General features: G+C 41.1%; 1 protein-coding gene across 4 annotated transcripts in view; it reads right to left on the bottom strand.

Annotated features, from left to right (window-relative positions):
• Positions 1–16,885, bottom strand: part of dennd2c (DENN/MADD domain containing 2C) — a 45,527-nt gene that overhangs the window by 5,886 nt on the left and 22,756 nt on the right. For 3 of the 4 annotated variants that reach the window (XM_054789956.1, XM_054789966.1, XM_054789984.1), the window contains exons 3-12: positions 16,124–16,248; positions 15,316–15,395; positions 15,078–15,233; positions 13,292–13,370; positions 13,075–13,119; positions 8,200–8,387; positions 8,016–8,125; positions 5,653–5,722; positions 5,121–5,198; positions 2,322–2,462 (exon numbers count right to left, since the gene is read on the bottom strand). In XM_054789956.1, coding sequence (XP_054645931.1) covers positions 2,322–2,462; positions 5,121–5,198; positions 5,653–5,722; positions 8,016–8,125; positions 8,200–8,387; positions 13,075–13,119; positions 13,292–13,370; positions 15,078–15,233; positions 15,316–15,395; positions 16,124–16,248 — 1,072 coding nt within the window. The remainder of the gene's footprint in view (positions 1–2,321; positions 2,463–5,120; positions 5,199–5,652; positions 5,723–8,015; positions 8,126–8,199; positions 8,388–13,074; positions 13,120–13,291; positions 13,371–15,077; positions 15,234–15,315; positions 15,396–16,123; positions 16,249–16,885) is intronic. The other variant, XM_054789975.1, reaches the window with a different exon arrangement.

Raw genomic sequence — 16,885 nt, 5'->3', positions numbered from 1 at the left:
TGTTAGTTTTTTTACTGTGTCGGGATGAACATGCAAATTACTGTCTGTGTACATGACAATGAAGACTTTTTTGACAGCGAGTGACTCACATTGCCCTACACGTGAAACACTACTCATGGCCATATCAAAGTGAAATCATTAATTATACTCATTATCTGGGACAAATAAGTACAGTAGTACCTCGCATAACGTAAACCTCCTTTTACGTAAATTCCACTGAACGTAAAGAATTTATGTACATTTTTCGCATCGAATTACGTAAGGAATTCCATATAATGTAAAGCGTCTAGTCCGTGCAAGCGACAGAGAGACTAACAGAGTACACTTGGTGACGCCTTCTGGCTTCACGCTCTCATTAGCTGATTATCGGGGCACCGCCTATGCTCTCATCTCATTGGCTGATTATCGGGGCACCGCCTACGCTCTCATCTCACTGGCTGATGATCGGGGCACCGCCTAGGTTCTTTTCTCATTGGCTGACTTATCCAGTGCGTCCATGTTTGCGTGTGAGCTCTGTTCCTCATCTTAGTCGCCCTTAAAGTAGTTTGCACGCATTGAAATCTCTTTTTAATTTGTTTACTTTTCTTTGTGTTAAAACTACCGTAGTCATGGGCCCTTAACCAAGTGTAAGTGAGAAGAAAAAAAGGGAAAAGTTGTCGATCGAAACAAAGCAGGAAATGATCCAGAAGCATGACGGTGGTATGAAATTAAGTGATGTTGCTTGACTACTGTATACGGACGTTCCCCATTGTCCATTATACCTTATTTACCTTATTTTATATTGGAATGTTACTCTACTTTGTTTATGCTGTTTTGTTATATTTTCACACCATATTTGGTGGACTTTGAATATTTTGAAGGCCCAAAGGTGTGAGTTTGGGAAGATCTTGGAACGGATTAGGCTATTTACATGTATTTTATGCTTTGTATAACAAAGGTTCTTGGAACGGATTATTTACGTTGTATGGGCGTCTACTGTACTAGGTCAACTGATGATTTCCATCAGTGTGCTCATCAGACGTGCTGTATCTCATGGTGACCAGTAGGTGGCAGTGTTGACATGTTTTGTGGCGACTTCTTCTCTGACAACTTTATCCTTAATGTTAAAATTAAGTGTTTTATTGCAGTTGATTGATGCAAAATCTATCTTGCTTACAAATGGATCATTTCATCAGGGAATGCTAGCGGACTGACGTGATCTTGAAAAAGTCTCTCCCGTCATAGTGCTGCCGAATTATTCTTGCTCCCAGGTCCACCGGGTTTCTCAATAAATGGTGACACCATCTCCGAACTAGTTAAACAGTGAAACAGTGGCACTTTCATAGCCAATTTTAAGCTGAAAGTCTGGACATAACCTGGTCGGGACCAGGTTATGAGCTACCTTTGTTGAACAGGCAAACCCGGCTTTACACTCAACACACCTCGCTAACCCACTAAACTACCCCGGTAAAGTAATGTCCACTCACTTACACCGAATACAAAATCATTGTGTCCATTCACATTCACATAATATCAACATCTGCACACTCATAATGTAAACTTCAGTCTGCCCGTTCACATACACACACACACACACACACACACACAATGAAAACATCTGTGCATTAAAATACACATAAACATCATTCATGCACTGACATACACACATAGTGGAAACACAAGCATGTCCATTCACATACACAAATACTGGAAATGGTAACTTGTCCACTAATATACACATACTTGCACACAAAATAAAAAACGTCAGTCTGTCTGTTCACATCCACACATAATATAAATATCATTGCTAGAAATGTATGATGTTAGCATTAGCCTTTCTAGTCACATACAATATAAACTTGTACACGCAATGTGACTTTTTCACTCACTCACACATAATGAACATCAGTCTGTCCAAACACAACATACAATGGCTACTCTAGCCCCTCCTGTCCTTTCACTTACACACATAAACATCTGTCTATCCAGTCAAATGCACACATAATGCAAACATCTGTCTGTCCATTCGCAGACACACATAATATAATATGTACTGTGCAGTAGAAAATGGGCACAGAAAATTGAGAAACAAACAAGTACTATTTTTGTCACCTGATTGTGCTGTGCTGGATGAGTGAGTTCTGGTGTTGTCATCTCCAAGCAGATGTCTAACAATACAATAGAGGCGTTCCAACACAAGCCAGATGAAGCCAAAATAGCTTTCCTTTCTGTTTACACACACTATGTCTCATGACTAGAGACGCAGAAGAGTGGTTAAGAGGAAGCAAAGTGCTAATTAGCACTTCCCTCCTGTGGTCTCGCAAGCACTGTTTCAGTCTTACCTCATTGCCAGAGCCAGGGAGGAAATTCTTGACCGTGACCGTGCGGCCAGGAGCCGGGAAGGGCGCCTCCATCACACTGCGCATGAAAGGATAAACCAGCGCCGGGGAGATCTCTCTGCGCCGCTCCACCTCCTCCAAAATCTGTGTATAACAGTTATTATAGTACTCCTCTATTATACACATTATATGGACAAAAGTACTGGAACACCTGGCTATTCTAGAGACCGGTGAATAAAATATAAAGTTGCATTTTGCCCTCTTCTGGGAAGACAGTACACGCTGGACTGGTCGCCAGCCAATCGCAGGGCACATACACAAACAACTATTCACACCTACCAATTTAAGAGTCTCCAATTAACCCACATGCATATTTTTGGAATGTGGAAGGAAGCCGGAGTACCCGGAGAAAGCCCATGCACGCAAGGGGAGAACATGCAAACTCCACACAGAGATACAAACCCAGATCGTCCAGATCTCAGACTGCGCGGCCAACATTCTAACCACTAGGCCACCGTGTGCAATATGCAGCAGACTGTAACATAGACGAATAGGTCCAACAACTATATCAATTTATGTTGGTGCTTCTGTTTGTTTGTGATGTCTGTACTATTGATCAAATTATTAAAAATTATTAATTCATAATTTATAAATTAATAAAAAACAACAACAGTCCCAAAGTAGACACTAGTCAATAAATGAGAGCCTGCAAGTGCTCAAATTATTCCCTCTATTCAATTAACCACTGAGCGCCGAGAACCAATTAGCGCGAGGTCAGAAAAACATTGCCATTAACAGCTGGAGGTTATGGCTGTAATGCCACAAGATGGCAGTAGCTGCAGTTGAAGTATCATGCGTTGTCAGCATCCAGCAGCTTTATCTACCTCTGCGTGTGTTTTAAAACACCAGTTGCACTACTCAGCTGTTGGTGTGAAACCCACACTTGCCATACTGTTGTTTACAATGAACTCATCAGTACTTTTAATGCCGGCTGAGCAGTTGGCTCCTCACCACTATTACAACATTGTTTCTGTTGCTGCTGCTGTGTTGCTCATAAATGTGATCACAGAGCAAAATTTAGAGATGGTCCATATCGGCCGATTTCCGTGGAAAAGTACGTGACCGGCATATGCTGATAAATGCCTTTCAACGCCGATCACAAAAGCCGACCACCTGTGGCTCGTACTAATTCCTGTAGAGACCCCTGTGGACAGTGTAGTCTCCTGCTCTGATGTCTTGGGTAGCGGACCCCTCCCACTTTCTTTCACACTACGCATGCGGCTCCAAACTAAAACACACATGTCTGCCGTGAGGAACTTATCTGCCATTTGTGAGAGTGATGTGCAACACATGGCACAAAAAAATATCTCGCGGGGCTAGCACGTTAAAAAGCTTTAATTTAATACGGCATGTGAAGAACAAACACTTGATGTGGTATGGTGAGTTTTCGATGCTCACGGTGCAGCATCAGTCAAACAGCAGCTAATGTAGCCAATCCTGGGCAACACGCGCTTGTATGTGCATGACAGTCAGAAGGCTAAACAAATAACCCCCAAAAATGATTGAATTAGATGATCAACCTTTGTCAGTGGTGGAAGACACCAGGTTCTGCCCACTGCTCTCTAGCTTGGAGCCCAGCTACATGCTACCTGGAAGTCCTGCTAGAGCTCCATCAGACAATGTACCCTCACATTCAAAGTCTCCATAAAGAAGGCGTCTCATCTTCTGTAAGTTTCACGAGTGATATACAGTACAGGCCAAAGGTTTGGACACACACACACAACCCAACCCCATGGTCCCAAACCCATTAACAAGGCATGAAATTCCACTACCCTGTGACCCTAATGAGGAGAAGCGGCATAGAAAATGGATGGATGGAAATTCCACTAAGTAACCCTGACAAGGCACACCTGTGAAGTGAAAACCATTTCAGGTGACTACCTCATGAAGCTCATTGAGAGAACACCAAGGGTTTGCAGCTCTATCAATAAAGCTACATTGAGGAATCTAAAATACAAGACATATTTAGAGTTATTTCACACATTTTTGTTAAGTACATAATTACACTTGTGTTCAATCATAGTTTTGATGTCTTCAGGGAGAATCTAGTCATGAAAATAAAGAAAACGCATTGAATGACGTGTGTCCTTTGGCCTGTACTGTATGTTCTCTTGAAAAAGTAATTAAAATACGTTTTGTCTAAATTACAGTGATTTTTATGGTTACTTTTTTCAGATCATATCGCCAATGGCAGGGGTGCAGCCAAGAATTCTGGGCAACATGGAAAAAAATATACAGTTAATCCATGTGATCGGTATTGGCCCAATTCACTCATAAATGATTGGTATCGGAATTGGCAGCATAAAACCCTGATCGGAGCATCCCTACAATTAATCAAAACATTGGAGGCTGTCAGGTTGCAGAGCGAGAGGGGGGAGGGTAAGCCAACATTGACGTAAAGTGGTCAACTGACGCGGAGAGGCACATTATGCCTTTTGAAATTCCAACACAGGCCTGACACTTCAATGATGTTGTATTCAACTTTCTTAAGGTGGACAAACATTTTTTTGGGAATGGGACACATTATTTGTAGTGTACTTAGATCGTAAATTGTAACTGCCTGTACATAATCATTATAGTTTGCTGGGTTTGTACATGGGTTTCTGAAGTATACATTTTATATTTGCATTCTAAGTTATCAGAAGGAAAAATATGTGTTAATACACAACAGTATCTAGTAGCTGTAGTATCTGCAGGGAACATTCTAGAAGCTGCAGTGTCCGTGTGTGCTTGCAGTATTACCTTGGCAAACAGGTTGAAACAGCCCAGCTTGCTGACAACACAATGAACCTCCGGGAGCCTCTTGCCCTTTCCACTGGGCTTTTAAGAAGACAAGAGTTTCATATGTCAGACACACCTACAGTATATACAGTATAATAATGCTCTATTGTCACACACACACAATATGATGAATAACCAGACTGAACAGGATACAGAAGTGGCTTTAGAAGCATTTAGTAGTCAAACAACAATAAGCAGCAATCTTTAGTCACTATAAAACTAAAAAAATCTCCAAGCCAAAGCCACACAACACAACAGCAAAGCCACACAATTTCCCCTGACAAAAAGAAGTATTTTGATGGCTCCAAAGGCCCTGTAAGACAAAAGACGGGGAGAAATTCTTCTCACTTTCAGTCATGTGGTTTTGTTATTTGGTCTGTGATTCACACGCAGCAGCCCTCCAAAGAGTTGCGTAAGCATGTGGCCGGCTGCCATGTCATAACAACACAAACATCAGGAAAACACAGTGACTCACTCACTCACACACACTCACCAGGATCTTACGACAGTAACAGAACCAGCGGCTCCCGTCCTCTCCCGTCAGGACGAAGGAGAAGGTCTCACTGCACAAACAACATTGTTAATGAATCATCACAGCCCACCTTACCACCCTGAAGTAGCATATACAATACGCCTCTAAAGTTGCCATGCCTTGGTGCAACAACATCAAAGGATTAACTTGCATGTTTTGCTTTTCCTTGGACTTTTTCTGCAAAATTTATACCAAAACTAGGAGCGGCCTCAAGAAGAAGAATCTACAAGTATAAAGGAAGTTAGGTGAGGAAAGCACATTCAAAGCTTCCAGCGTCACCATACTACGAAGGTTTTTAGATAAATCTAAATCCAATTCAATAATTAAAATGTGCAGGGAAAAAAAAATCACTAAATTCATTCAATTTGAAAAATATATTATATTATTATATACCTCAATTACAAAAAATAATCAAGGATTTTTTTCTGCCTCGAGGAATCGCTTATGTCGCCCATGCAGAGTACGAAAAAGGAAGCGGATGTTTGAAGGCCTGGAAAGATTAAAGAGGCGCGAGAGAGCGACAAGACAATAAAAGAGAAGGAAAAGAAAATGTAAACAACAGATAGAAAATGCGGCCAAACAGCAAGTTGAACACCGTGATGCGTAACGTTGTAACGTGGCACTTACAGTACATACCACAACAACACATCTTTTGTCAAATGAATGTAGCGCAAATCAGTGAGATTAAAGTAATATACCTTACTAACATAATGTCAGCTGTGTGGAGGGCAGTTAACTTCTTTTGCACTTCCATGACGGCTGAGAATGTTACTTCAGACGGTTAACTGTATTAACTCTACATTTAAAGGTTTTATGTGTGTAAATTAAATAAATACAAAGGCCAGGCCATTAAATATATAATTAAAGTGTGTGTATCATACTGCTTATTGGTTAATGAAATCATGAAATTGTATTTTTTAACAATTGTATTGTAGCAGTTTATTTATTTAGGTCTTTTATGACCTATTTATTTATTTCAGAACAATTTATATATTTAACTACCTTTTCTTTATTCAATGAGACCATTGAAATGTTCCCATTTGAACAAATTTATTCACATTTTAACTGACTTCACATGTATTTAATTTTGTTGTTTGTACCTTTTACAATGAGATGTGTAAGGCACATCACCTCGCAAATGTGCCACATTCCACCTTTGTTATTCATCACTAACAGTAAGACTGAGTGTTTAATTGTTTTCATGTTTTAATATCAACAGTGATTAACTTCTTTTTATCCTTGTATTACAGTAGTACAAGAATGTTACTTCAAACACTTAACTGTATTACTAAAGGTTTATGTGTGTAAAAATTAAATACAGCCAATTAAAATCATTATCATGTGAAATCATTAGGGCACTCAATTCATGAGACGGGACAATACACGAGATGGGGTCTAGAACAAGAAGAGGCGAGATTACTACTACGTTACACTCTTCTGCACTCATGCTACATAAAAAAAAAAAATTATGATGTGACCTTCTTGGGTCACTTGATTGATATCGGGATATCAATTAATATCAGGAAAAAGGAACACGAGAAACTAGAGAAATACCAAGGGCTCAAGAAAGAGCTGGAGAGAGCCCGGAAGGTGACCGCAACAGTGGTGCCCGTGGTCATAGGAGCACTGGGGGCCATGTCCCCCACACTGGAGAAATATCAGACATCTCCGTCCAGAAGAGCGCAGAGACATAGAGACTGTATGACTGACAAAGGGATCACTCTGTTCATGCCGTTGTTCTATGGACCAAAAGTTCTGAAACCAGTGTACAGAGTGAATCCTCTTCCTGCCAGTTTAGAAGTAGGAGAGGAGGAAAACAGGCACACATCCACATGGCAATATATTAAGGCCGGCAAAATTAACAAGTTCATTTTAATTTATTCTGTGATTATAATTTGTTTATTATTTACTGTCTTTGTGTCCCTGCAGTGATCCTCCGAAGCCCGCACATAAGTGTTGCACAACGTGGTGTAAACAAAGAATAATATCAGTGTAAAAGTGACTATAAGGGCGTTATTTCATATCTACAGGGCTCTAATAATGGTAAAAACGTATTTAGAAACAACCATTCCAGGGTGTACCCCGCCTCTTGCCCGAAGTCAGCTGGGATAGGCTCCAGCATACCTGTAACCTTAGTGAGGATAAGCGGCATAAAAGATGGATGAATGGACGTACTTAGAAAGTCATAAACACGTTTTCTATTCTCTACTACGAAAATATTCCATTTACTAATATTGAATTCTACTTAGCGGAAATTCACTTATCGCGGCTGGGTCTGGAACAAATTAACCGTGATAAACAAGGGACTGTACACTAAGGCTGACCTTGGTGTGTGTGCAGAAGGCTTCCAGTCACGCGGGTCAGGGAAGCAAAACTTTGGAATGACCTTCAGCTGATCCTCAGCTTCCTTTGAGAGTCGTGATGATTTCTCAAACTGAAACAGAACACCATGAAGCCAGGTAAATGATTCGCCCCATCAAACGTCAAAGTAATAAGGAGGCTACAAACCATTTTCGGGAACTGTTGCGTGATTTCAGGAGAATAGCTGTTGACCGGGGAGCCTTTCCTTAGAGACACCACCACAAAGATCTGGAAGAGCTGCTGCTGCTGAGCCTGGATCAGGTCTTTCTCCAGGGTGCGGTAGCCTGGCCGACGCTTTAGTGTCGACTGTTTGTAAACGGATCTCCTTAAACCTACTGGACAAAACACAGTGACAGTGTATTTTCACAATGAATGTAGGGATTTGTAAGCAATAAGTAAAACATTTACATTTTACACTTAGAGAATTTTTTTTTTAGCATTGTGACAACCACAGAACATGTTACCGGCACCTACAGGACACGTGATCAACCTTGGCAGAGGCCCACAAGCCATCCATGGATGATAGGATTCCTTCTTCAGCTTGACAGCCGCAGCTCCGATCGGCTGCCTCAACAATGGAGGTACAGAATAAGGACCATTCGGACTCAATATCCTCATCCTCACCCGGAATGCAGGCAAAGCTCTGCCGGAGGTTAGAGTTGACTCAACGAATGCGAGACTCTGCCAGATGTTCCCAACACACCCTCACGACTCGTTTGGGTCTCCCAGGTCATCCTCCTCCGCCCTCCAATCAAACACATCACCAGGTAGTGATCAGCTGACAGATCAGCCCTTCTCTTCACCCGTGTGTCCAGAAGATGCGGATGCAGGTCTTATGATACGACTAGAAAGTCAATCATAGCCCTGCAGTCTAGCGTGCCCTGGGGCCTCATCCATAAAACTGTGCGTAAAAATCTGACTAAAAGTCCGCGTATGCCAGAAACCCAAAATGTACGAACAAAAATATTAAGACCTAAAAAAGGTGGCGTACGCACAGATTTACACAATTTGTGTTTCACCTGCTGTCCAAATGTGAGTACGCAACTCCACCCCATGTCACGCCCTCTCCCCGTGTTCAAGTCACCATAAATGGTCAATGCAAAGTGTCTCATGAATGTGGGGTCCATATTTAATGACCCTTGATTGCATTTCGCTCAGTTCTTCTCAATCATGGCTGCTGAGAAGCTGAAGACAAAGAAGCGGAACTTCACCGAATCTAAGGTGGAAATCTTAGTTGGAGAGCTGGAGGCCTGTAAAAAACATAATATTTGGAGGACACAGCAGTGGCGTTACGAACAAGAGGAAGATGAGCGAGTGCAAGCAGCGTCTGCTGTCAAACAGCATTAGTGGAACGGGGCGCAGAACTTAAAAAAGTGGTCGGTTATCAAGGTACAGATTTCCATTTTATGTGAGCATGTTTCTACATTTTTCCTAATTGTTACCACATTTTAGATGAACAAAAGCTTAGCAAATGTGTTTCATTTAAAGGTGGACGCAATGACTCAAAACGGGGAAGAAGTTATGTCAAAAATTAATTGCTGTAATTCCAGACAGATAGTTTAAAAATATGTAACCTGATGACATTAACACCATCAAAACATTAGGTATATTATAATTATTTTATGAAGAACTAATGTTTTGTGTTATTTCAAAGCACAACAAAACAAAAGCCAATCATTTATGGAAAATGAAAGAGAAAGGTTACGCACACAGCCCTGACACTATCCACACAAATAAAGGCCGTGCATGGTAAATAAATGTTGCTATTAATGACATACTTGATATACACTCCTGATCAAAATCTTAAGACCAGTTGAAAAATTGCTAGAATTTGCATTTTGCACATTTGGATCTAAATGAGGTTTTAAGTAGAGCTACAATATGCAAAAACAAGAAGAGGGAGTGAGACAAAAAACATTTGGAACTTGTCATTTAAACAACAACAACAAAAAAAACTAAAATAGGTTGTTTGTCACCTGATCAAAAGTTTAAGACCACAGGCTATAAAAGCCAAAATCTGCTCAAAATTGTCATTTTCATTCACACTGTCATGCCCTCCTGATGGCCAAAGCTAAAAAAAGATCTTAAGAAGCTTTCTCTTTTTGAACGTGGTCGGATTGACGAGCTGCATAAGCGAGGCCTCTCGCAACGTGCCATTGCTGCTGAGGTTGGCCGCAGCAAGACAGTCATTCTACATTTTTTGAAAGATCCTGAGCATTATGGAGCAAAGAAGTCAAGTGGTAGACCCAAAAAAATCTCAACGCCTGCGCTGAACTGGAAGATCCGATTGGCTGTCCATCAAGACACAGGGCGGTCTTCCACCCACATTAAGGCCCTTACTGGTGCCGACTGCAGCGCAATAACCATCAGACGGCATCTGCGGGAAAAGGATTTAAAAAACAAAAAAGGAATTCAAAGACCTCATCTCCTTCAACGCCACAAAACTGCCCGTTTAGACTTTGACAGGGAGCATCAAACATGGGACATTGAAAGGTGGAAAAAAGTTTTATTCTCTGATGAGAAAAAAATGTAACCTTGACGGTCCAGATGGCTTCCAACGTTACTGGCATGACAAGGAGATCCCACCTGAGATGTTTTCTACCCGGCACAGTGGAGGGGGTCCATCATGATCTGGGGTGCTTTTTCCATTCAGTGGAACACTGGCGCTTCAGGTGGTACAGGGTTGTCAAACGGCGGTTGCTTACGTGCAGATGTTGCAGCGGGCATCCCTCATGACTGAGGGCCCCCGTCTGTGTGGTAACAGCTGGGTTTTTCAACAGGACAACGCTGCAGTTCACAATGCTCGCTTGTCCAAGGACTTCTTCAGGGAGAATAACATCACTCTTTTGGACCATCCTGCATGTTCCCCTCATTTAAATCCCATAGAGAACATTTGGGGATGGATGGCAAGGGAAGTTTATAAAAATGGCCAACAGTTCCAGACAGTTGATGCCCTTCGTGAAGCCATCTTCACCACTTGGAGCAATGTTCCCACTAGCCTCCTGGAAACACTCACATCAAGCATGCCCAAAGCAATTTTTGAAGTGATTAACAAGAACGGTGGCGCTACTCATTACTGAGTCCTACTGACAACATTTTTTGTTGTGGTTTGGAGAGTTTTTTGTTATTTTTTGAGCGATGGTCTTAAACTTTTGATCAGCTGATAAACAGCCTATTTCAGTTTAATTGTTGTTTTCAATAAATTACTTTTTCAAAGTACTTTTTGTCTCCTTAACCCTTCTTGCTTTTGCATATTGTAGCTCTACTTAAAACCTCATTAAGATCCAAATGTGCAAAACGCAAATTCTAGCAATTTTTGAACTGATCTTAAGATTTTGATCAGGAGTGCATGCAACGAAAAGCTCTTATTTTTTGGATAAATTGTCAAGAAAAGTGACAAATGGAGCACTAAGGACATATTAGCACTGTGGTCTTGTAAACTTAATCCCTACAATTATTTAATTGCCAACCTGATGTTTGTTATGATTAATATTAATCGAACACATAATATAATCATTGTTATAAAATAAAATAATGACGCATTGAAGCGCTGCGATGTGTTTTTCATGTATCTTTTAGTCGGGATACTACAATATATACGCTGGTGCGTAATGGTGTTTATGACAAATGACAAATGATATCCATCATGTCATGTCAAATAACACTTTCTACAAATTTTTTAAGTCAATATCGGCGTGATGTTTTCATGCAATGATGGATAAATCATTATTGGCTTCCAATGCATGTTCATTAGTAACAAATTATTTCACCTCACCACTTAAAATGTGTGTCGCGTAAAATGCGTACGCCAACTAGAAAGGTGCCGTAGTGGTGCGCAGTGGTGCGACATCCTTATGTTCGAACATGGTGTTTGTGATGGACAAACTGTGGTTTGCACAGCAGTCCAATAACATCAAACCGCACGGGTTCAGATTGGGAAGGCCGTTCCTCCCAATCACGCCCCTCCAAGTCAGACTGTCATTGCCCTCATGGGTATTGAAGTCTCCCAGTAGAACTACGGAGTTACCAGAGGGGTGCTCTCCAGCACCCCTCTGATAAACTCTAAGAAGGCTGGGTACTCTGAACTGCCATTAGGCGCGCGTAGACATAAACAACAGTCAGGTCCTGTTCCCCGACCCAAACGCGTAGAGAAATGACCCTCTCGTTTACCGGAGATGACTCCGACACGGAGGCACCGATTCGGAGGGCTATTAATAAGCCCACACCAGCTCGCCGCCCCTCCCCTGCAGCAACTCCAGAGTAGAACAAGGTCCAGCCCCTCTCGAGGAGATTGGTTCCAAAACCCAAACTGTGGGTCGAGGTGAGTCCGACTATGTCGAGTCAGAATGTCTCAACCTCTTGCACAGGTTCAGGCTCCTTCTCCACCAGAGAAGTGACATTCCATGTCCCAAGAACCAGGTCATCCAGGCGCCCTCCCTCGACTGCCACCCAAAACACATTGCACCAGACTCTTATGCTTGCCCCCGCAGGTGGTGGGTATACGGGAGGGGAGATCCCGTGTGGCTTCTTCGGGTTGGGCCCAGCTGGGCCCTAAGGGTGAAGGCCTGACCACCAGGCGCTTGGCCTGCGAGCTCCTCCCCCGGGCCTGGCTCCAGGGTGAGGCCCCGGTATCCCATGTCCGGGCAAGGTGTGGTCCATCCTCCTGTGTTTGTTCATAGCGTCTACTGAATCACTCTCGGTCTGGCCCGAGGACCTAGGACCAGGGCACATAGCCTCAGACAACATAGCTCCTAGGATCACTCGGGCACTCAAACCCCTCCACCACGATAAGGTGGCGATTCACAGAGGAGTGTATATCAGTGAGTTATGTGGGAAAGTACGCATGTGACAGCATGATGGTCCTACAGCGTTTGCTGGATGAGGAGTAAGGCGAAGTAAGACATATTATCCCGCTTGTGCATTCAAGTGAAGTCATGTTGCTAAAACTTCATCCTTTCGTCTGCTTTTCACACAAAAAGCAAATTACAGACTTCTACAGACACAGAGCCTCCCACATGATACCTTTGCTGTCGTCCTCAGCGTCGCTTTCAGTCCCGCTGGTCTCCTCTGATGACAGCAGTTAAAAAAGGAGAGATTAGTGAGAGGCAGTGCAGTGGAAAAAGTCTTCATAAAGCCAAAAAGTGGGCCTTTGTTCCTCAAGTTAAATCACTGGAGGCTGCATTACTGTTGTGTTGATGTATGTTCGTGTACATTAGGGAAGCTTGAAAGAGTGTGTCACCTCGCATTGGGACTCCCTGGTTCTTCACTCTCTTCCTCCCTCGTTTGTCGTCAAATATGGTTTCGATCTTATTCACGTACTGTGTAGGGCAAAAAGAACAGTATCTGGTAAGCCCAATCATTTTGTGTTTGTAGCCACTACAGATAATGGCAACATAAAGGCTATTACAGGTGGTCCTCGTGTTACGACATTTTGTGGTTACGTACACATTCCCACAGATTCTTAATACTTAATACTACAAAAAGAAAGAGCTCGTTATGTGCGCATGGCGGAAGAATATACATAAGCGGACAAATAAGTGGTTGCACATTGCTATACCGAGGAAGGATAACATCATTTTTTAGTTAACTGTTTCCATTCATTATGTCTCCCAAACATGAGGCAGACTCTTCTGAATGCAGCGCATCAAAAAAAAGGAAAGTGAAATTAGACATCGTATCCTCAGAAAGATCAACACGCCCGGTCCAAAATCACAACCATTATCAAGGTTCAAGATGGTATCTTGATCTTCTACTATGAAAAGGACAGTAATAACTAAGCAGTGCAGTGGTCTCTTCCTCCTCCCAATATGCCTGTCTCTCCTTCCTTTGCAACGCCTCTTCTAGGGCAATACATCCACGGGGATAAAAGTAAGGCGATGTTCTCTTTTTCAATAACATTTTTTTGTATTTAATATTGTATTTAAAACTTTGTTTTATATATCCTTCATGTGTTCTGTCTACAGTGTGAGTGACTTAAGAGTCAATTTAGCTGTAATTTAGATCTAAGTTCCAACTTAAGACTACAACTCAACTTTCATCATCACCATAGGAATGGAACTCGTACGTACACTAAAAACCTGTACAACATTAGAAGTCATGTTTAACCTGACACACTGTGAGGAATCACGGATTGTGATTCACAAACTCCACAGCAAAGCAGCAACAGGGACTTGAACGTACAGGCAAACAGGCATTGATATCGAATACTGAACATCTAAAAACGTGGAATTCTATGTAAATTGTCAGGAAAAACATGGTTCTAAAATTACACAAAGCTTCCACTTTAATTGCACACAGCCTCATTGTTCATCAATGGATCATTGCTACGCTTTTTGTTGTTTTTTTGCGGCTTTATTTGTGATCTGAAAGACGCATCGTCACTTGCCATCAAAGTCAAGCTTGACTGTTTTGTTTTTATATTTTACAATTAATGGTAGTTGACTTCTTTTTACACTTCTGTAATAAAGGTTTTATCATGGTGATGGTATCATGGTATTTCTATTGTCTAAAAACGTTGTGAAATACAAATCAAAAGTCGACCAGATCCCCCTTGCTGTGAAATGTAGTTTAATTTTTATACATTTCAGCACAATTTTCTATTTCTGCACTCCAGGCAACATAAAACCTTTCCCAGATTGCTAGCGCTAACACGCCATGAGTGGTATTCTGGTTGGTCTACAAATACTATACTACTTAAAGTAGGTGAATCGCTGTAATTATAAAGTCAAATTCCATTTTCAAGCCAATACACTTCCTCTCATGAAGTATTAAGTTACCTTATTATTAGAGATCGTTCCGGCACTTTCCACCGCCATGACTGCTGTATTTTTGTTTCGTATGCATGGACTCTTAAGTTGTGCAGCCACTCTCTTCTATCTCTTTGTTCACTCTCCTTTACTTCCTTCTCGTACCGCCTTTACTTTTGTCACAACACGTGCACAATGTCACTGGTTCTACCACATTGCATCTAAACCACTGTCGCAATGTACTGTCAATGTCTATGACATGACGAAAAAACACCTTACCTGAGGTGTCTTGTAAAGTTTCTGAGTGCTTATGCGTCGTTGGGGTGTTGCAGGCTTGGGGGTGTCTGTGACGATTGAGGATTTTGGGGGTCTTGACGGTGGCATCCTCTCCACCTTGCAAGAGTCGCCCTGTATGGTTTGGGGTTTTGCATGGAGCTGTAAGAGAATTAGTTATGATGACAGTGTGATTACAGTTTAATTGTGCAGTAATTACAATGTAATGGGAAGGTTTTGCTACCTTTTGGCTGTGAGGTCTGGGGATAGGAAGACACATGGGTGACTTTACTTCCTCATAGGGGTTATCTCGCGTCACGTCACCTGAAGGGAAACCAATGAACAGGACAGATTGGAATTATACATCCAAACACTACTTGTTTAGTGTGGTCATTGTAAAAAATAGCAAACCTGCATCATAAGACTAACTCTTATGAGGGCCATAAAATTAATTCAAAAACTGCTGTTAAAAAAATGTTCCCCCACTTTCAACAAGTTATTATCATTATTATATTTATTCAATTTTAACCCTTGAAAGGCTAGTGTGTTTACATAAACGCAGAGTTTTTTTTATTTTTTAACAATGCCAATAATTTCCATAAAATTCAATGTGTTTATTATTAGGCATAATAATGCCTAATAATTTCAGGGTCAATGATTGGTGTTTATTATTAGGCATAATAATAAACACCAATCATTGACCCTGAAATGTGTCAATGATTGGCAGCAACATTGATTTTTCATGTTTCATTGTTATCTTTTCTACGGGGTCAGATTTAAAACAAAAACTCACATTCAAGGGCCTAAGGACAAAAAATGTCAGCTTCGCCAAAACTGCTGTAAAAATATTGTATATCCATATTTTTCCCCCACTTTAAACATTCTTTTAAATCTTTCAAAAGTACTTCAGCCTGAAACATACATATCAAATATGAATTATATTTTTGGTAATTTTAAAAGTGAATCTTCAACAATAACTAGTAAATTAATGTAATACAGTAAATAACATTTACAGAGTAGTGGCTTTAAAACATACACTAGCTCAAACTTACAGATGATGTCTTCATAAATATTATCATCAGAATACGCGTGATGAAGGCCAGCGTGTCTGGCCTTGCCTCCCAGGATGCCTTCCTTCCTTGAGGGACCTACAGCATCCTCGTACTCAAAGGACCTCCTGTGGCATCATTAAGAGGAGTTAAGAAGGCTACATGCAATGTTGTTACTTTAAGAGAAGTAATACAGGTAAATAAACAGTCATTGCTTAAACCCCTGGTAAATCAGAATTCCCTTGTAATCAATACAATTTAGTGTAAGAAACTAAAATTGTTATAAAAGGAAAAAAAGTTCTTACAAAAATATTTAAACCCTATTAACATAAAATGTATATTTTAAAATACCTTATAATATTTTATTAATATAAATTTGCATGTATGTAACCTGGTACCTGGTGTAGTGGTATGTATCTAAAATTTCAAACTTCACCGGTAATTTTAAGATTAAAATAAACAAGCCGTAACATAAAATGTGCTATATGATCACCTATATTTAAAGTGGTCATGTCACCAAAAATAACCACGAACAAACTTAAAGTAATCACTTCATAAAACATTTTTGTCATACTGCTGTCATAGATAAATAAACAACTATGGAATAGGAGTGAAATGAAGTGGTGATTTAAACACGATTTTGACACGCCCCCCAGCGAGTTTTCTGAACCGATGCCATCTTAGCTGTGATGTCACTACCACAACACGTTCCAGGAACCAGATTCAAACACATGCAGCCATGAACACACAGCAAAGCCAAGAAAG

The sequence above is a fragment of the Dunckerocampus dactyliophorus genome, chromosome 1 (assembly GCF_027744805.1).
Source record: "Dunckerocampus dactyliophorus isolate RoL2022-P2 chromosome 1, RoL_Ddac_1.1, whole genome shotgun sequence".
Lineage (NCBI taxonomy): Eukaryota > Metazoa > Chordata > Actinopteri > Syngnathiformes > Syngnathidae > Dunckerocampus > Dunckerocampus dactyliophorus.
This window is presented reverse-complemented; position numbering and strand designations above follow the sequence as displayed.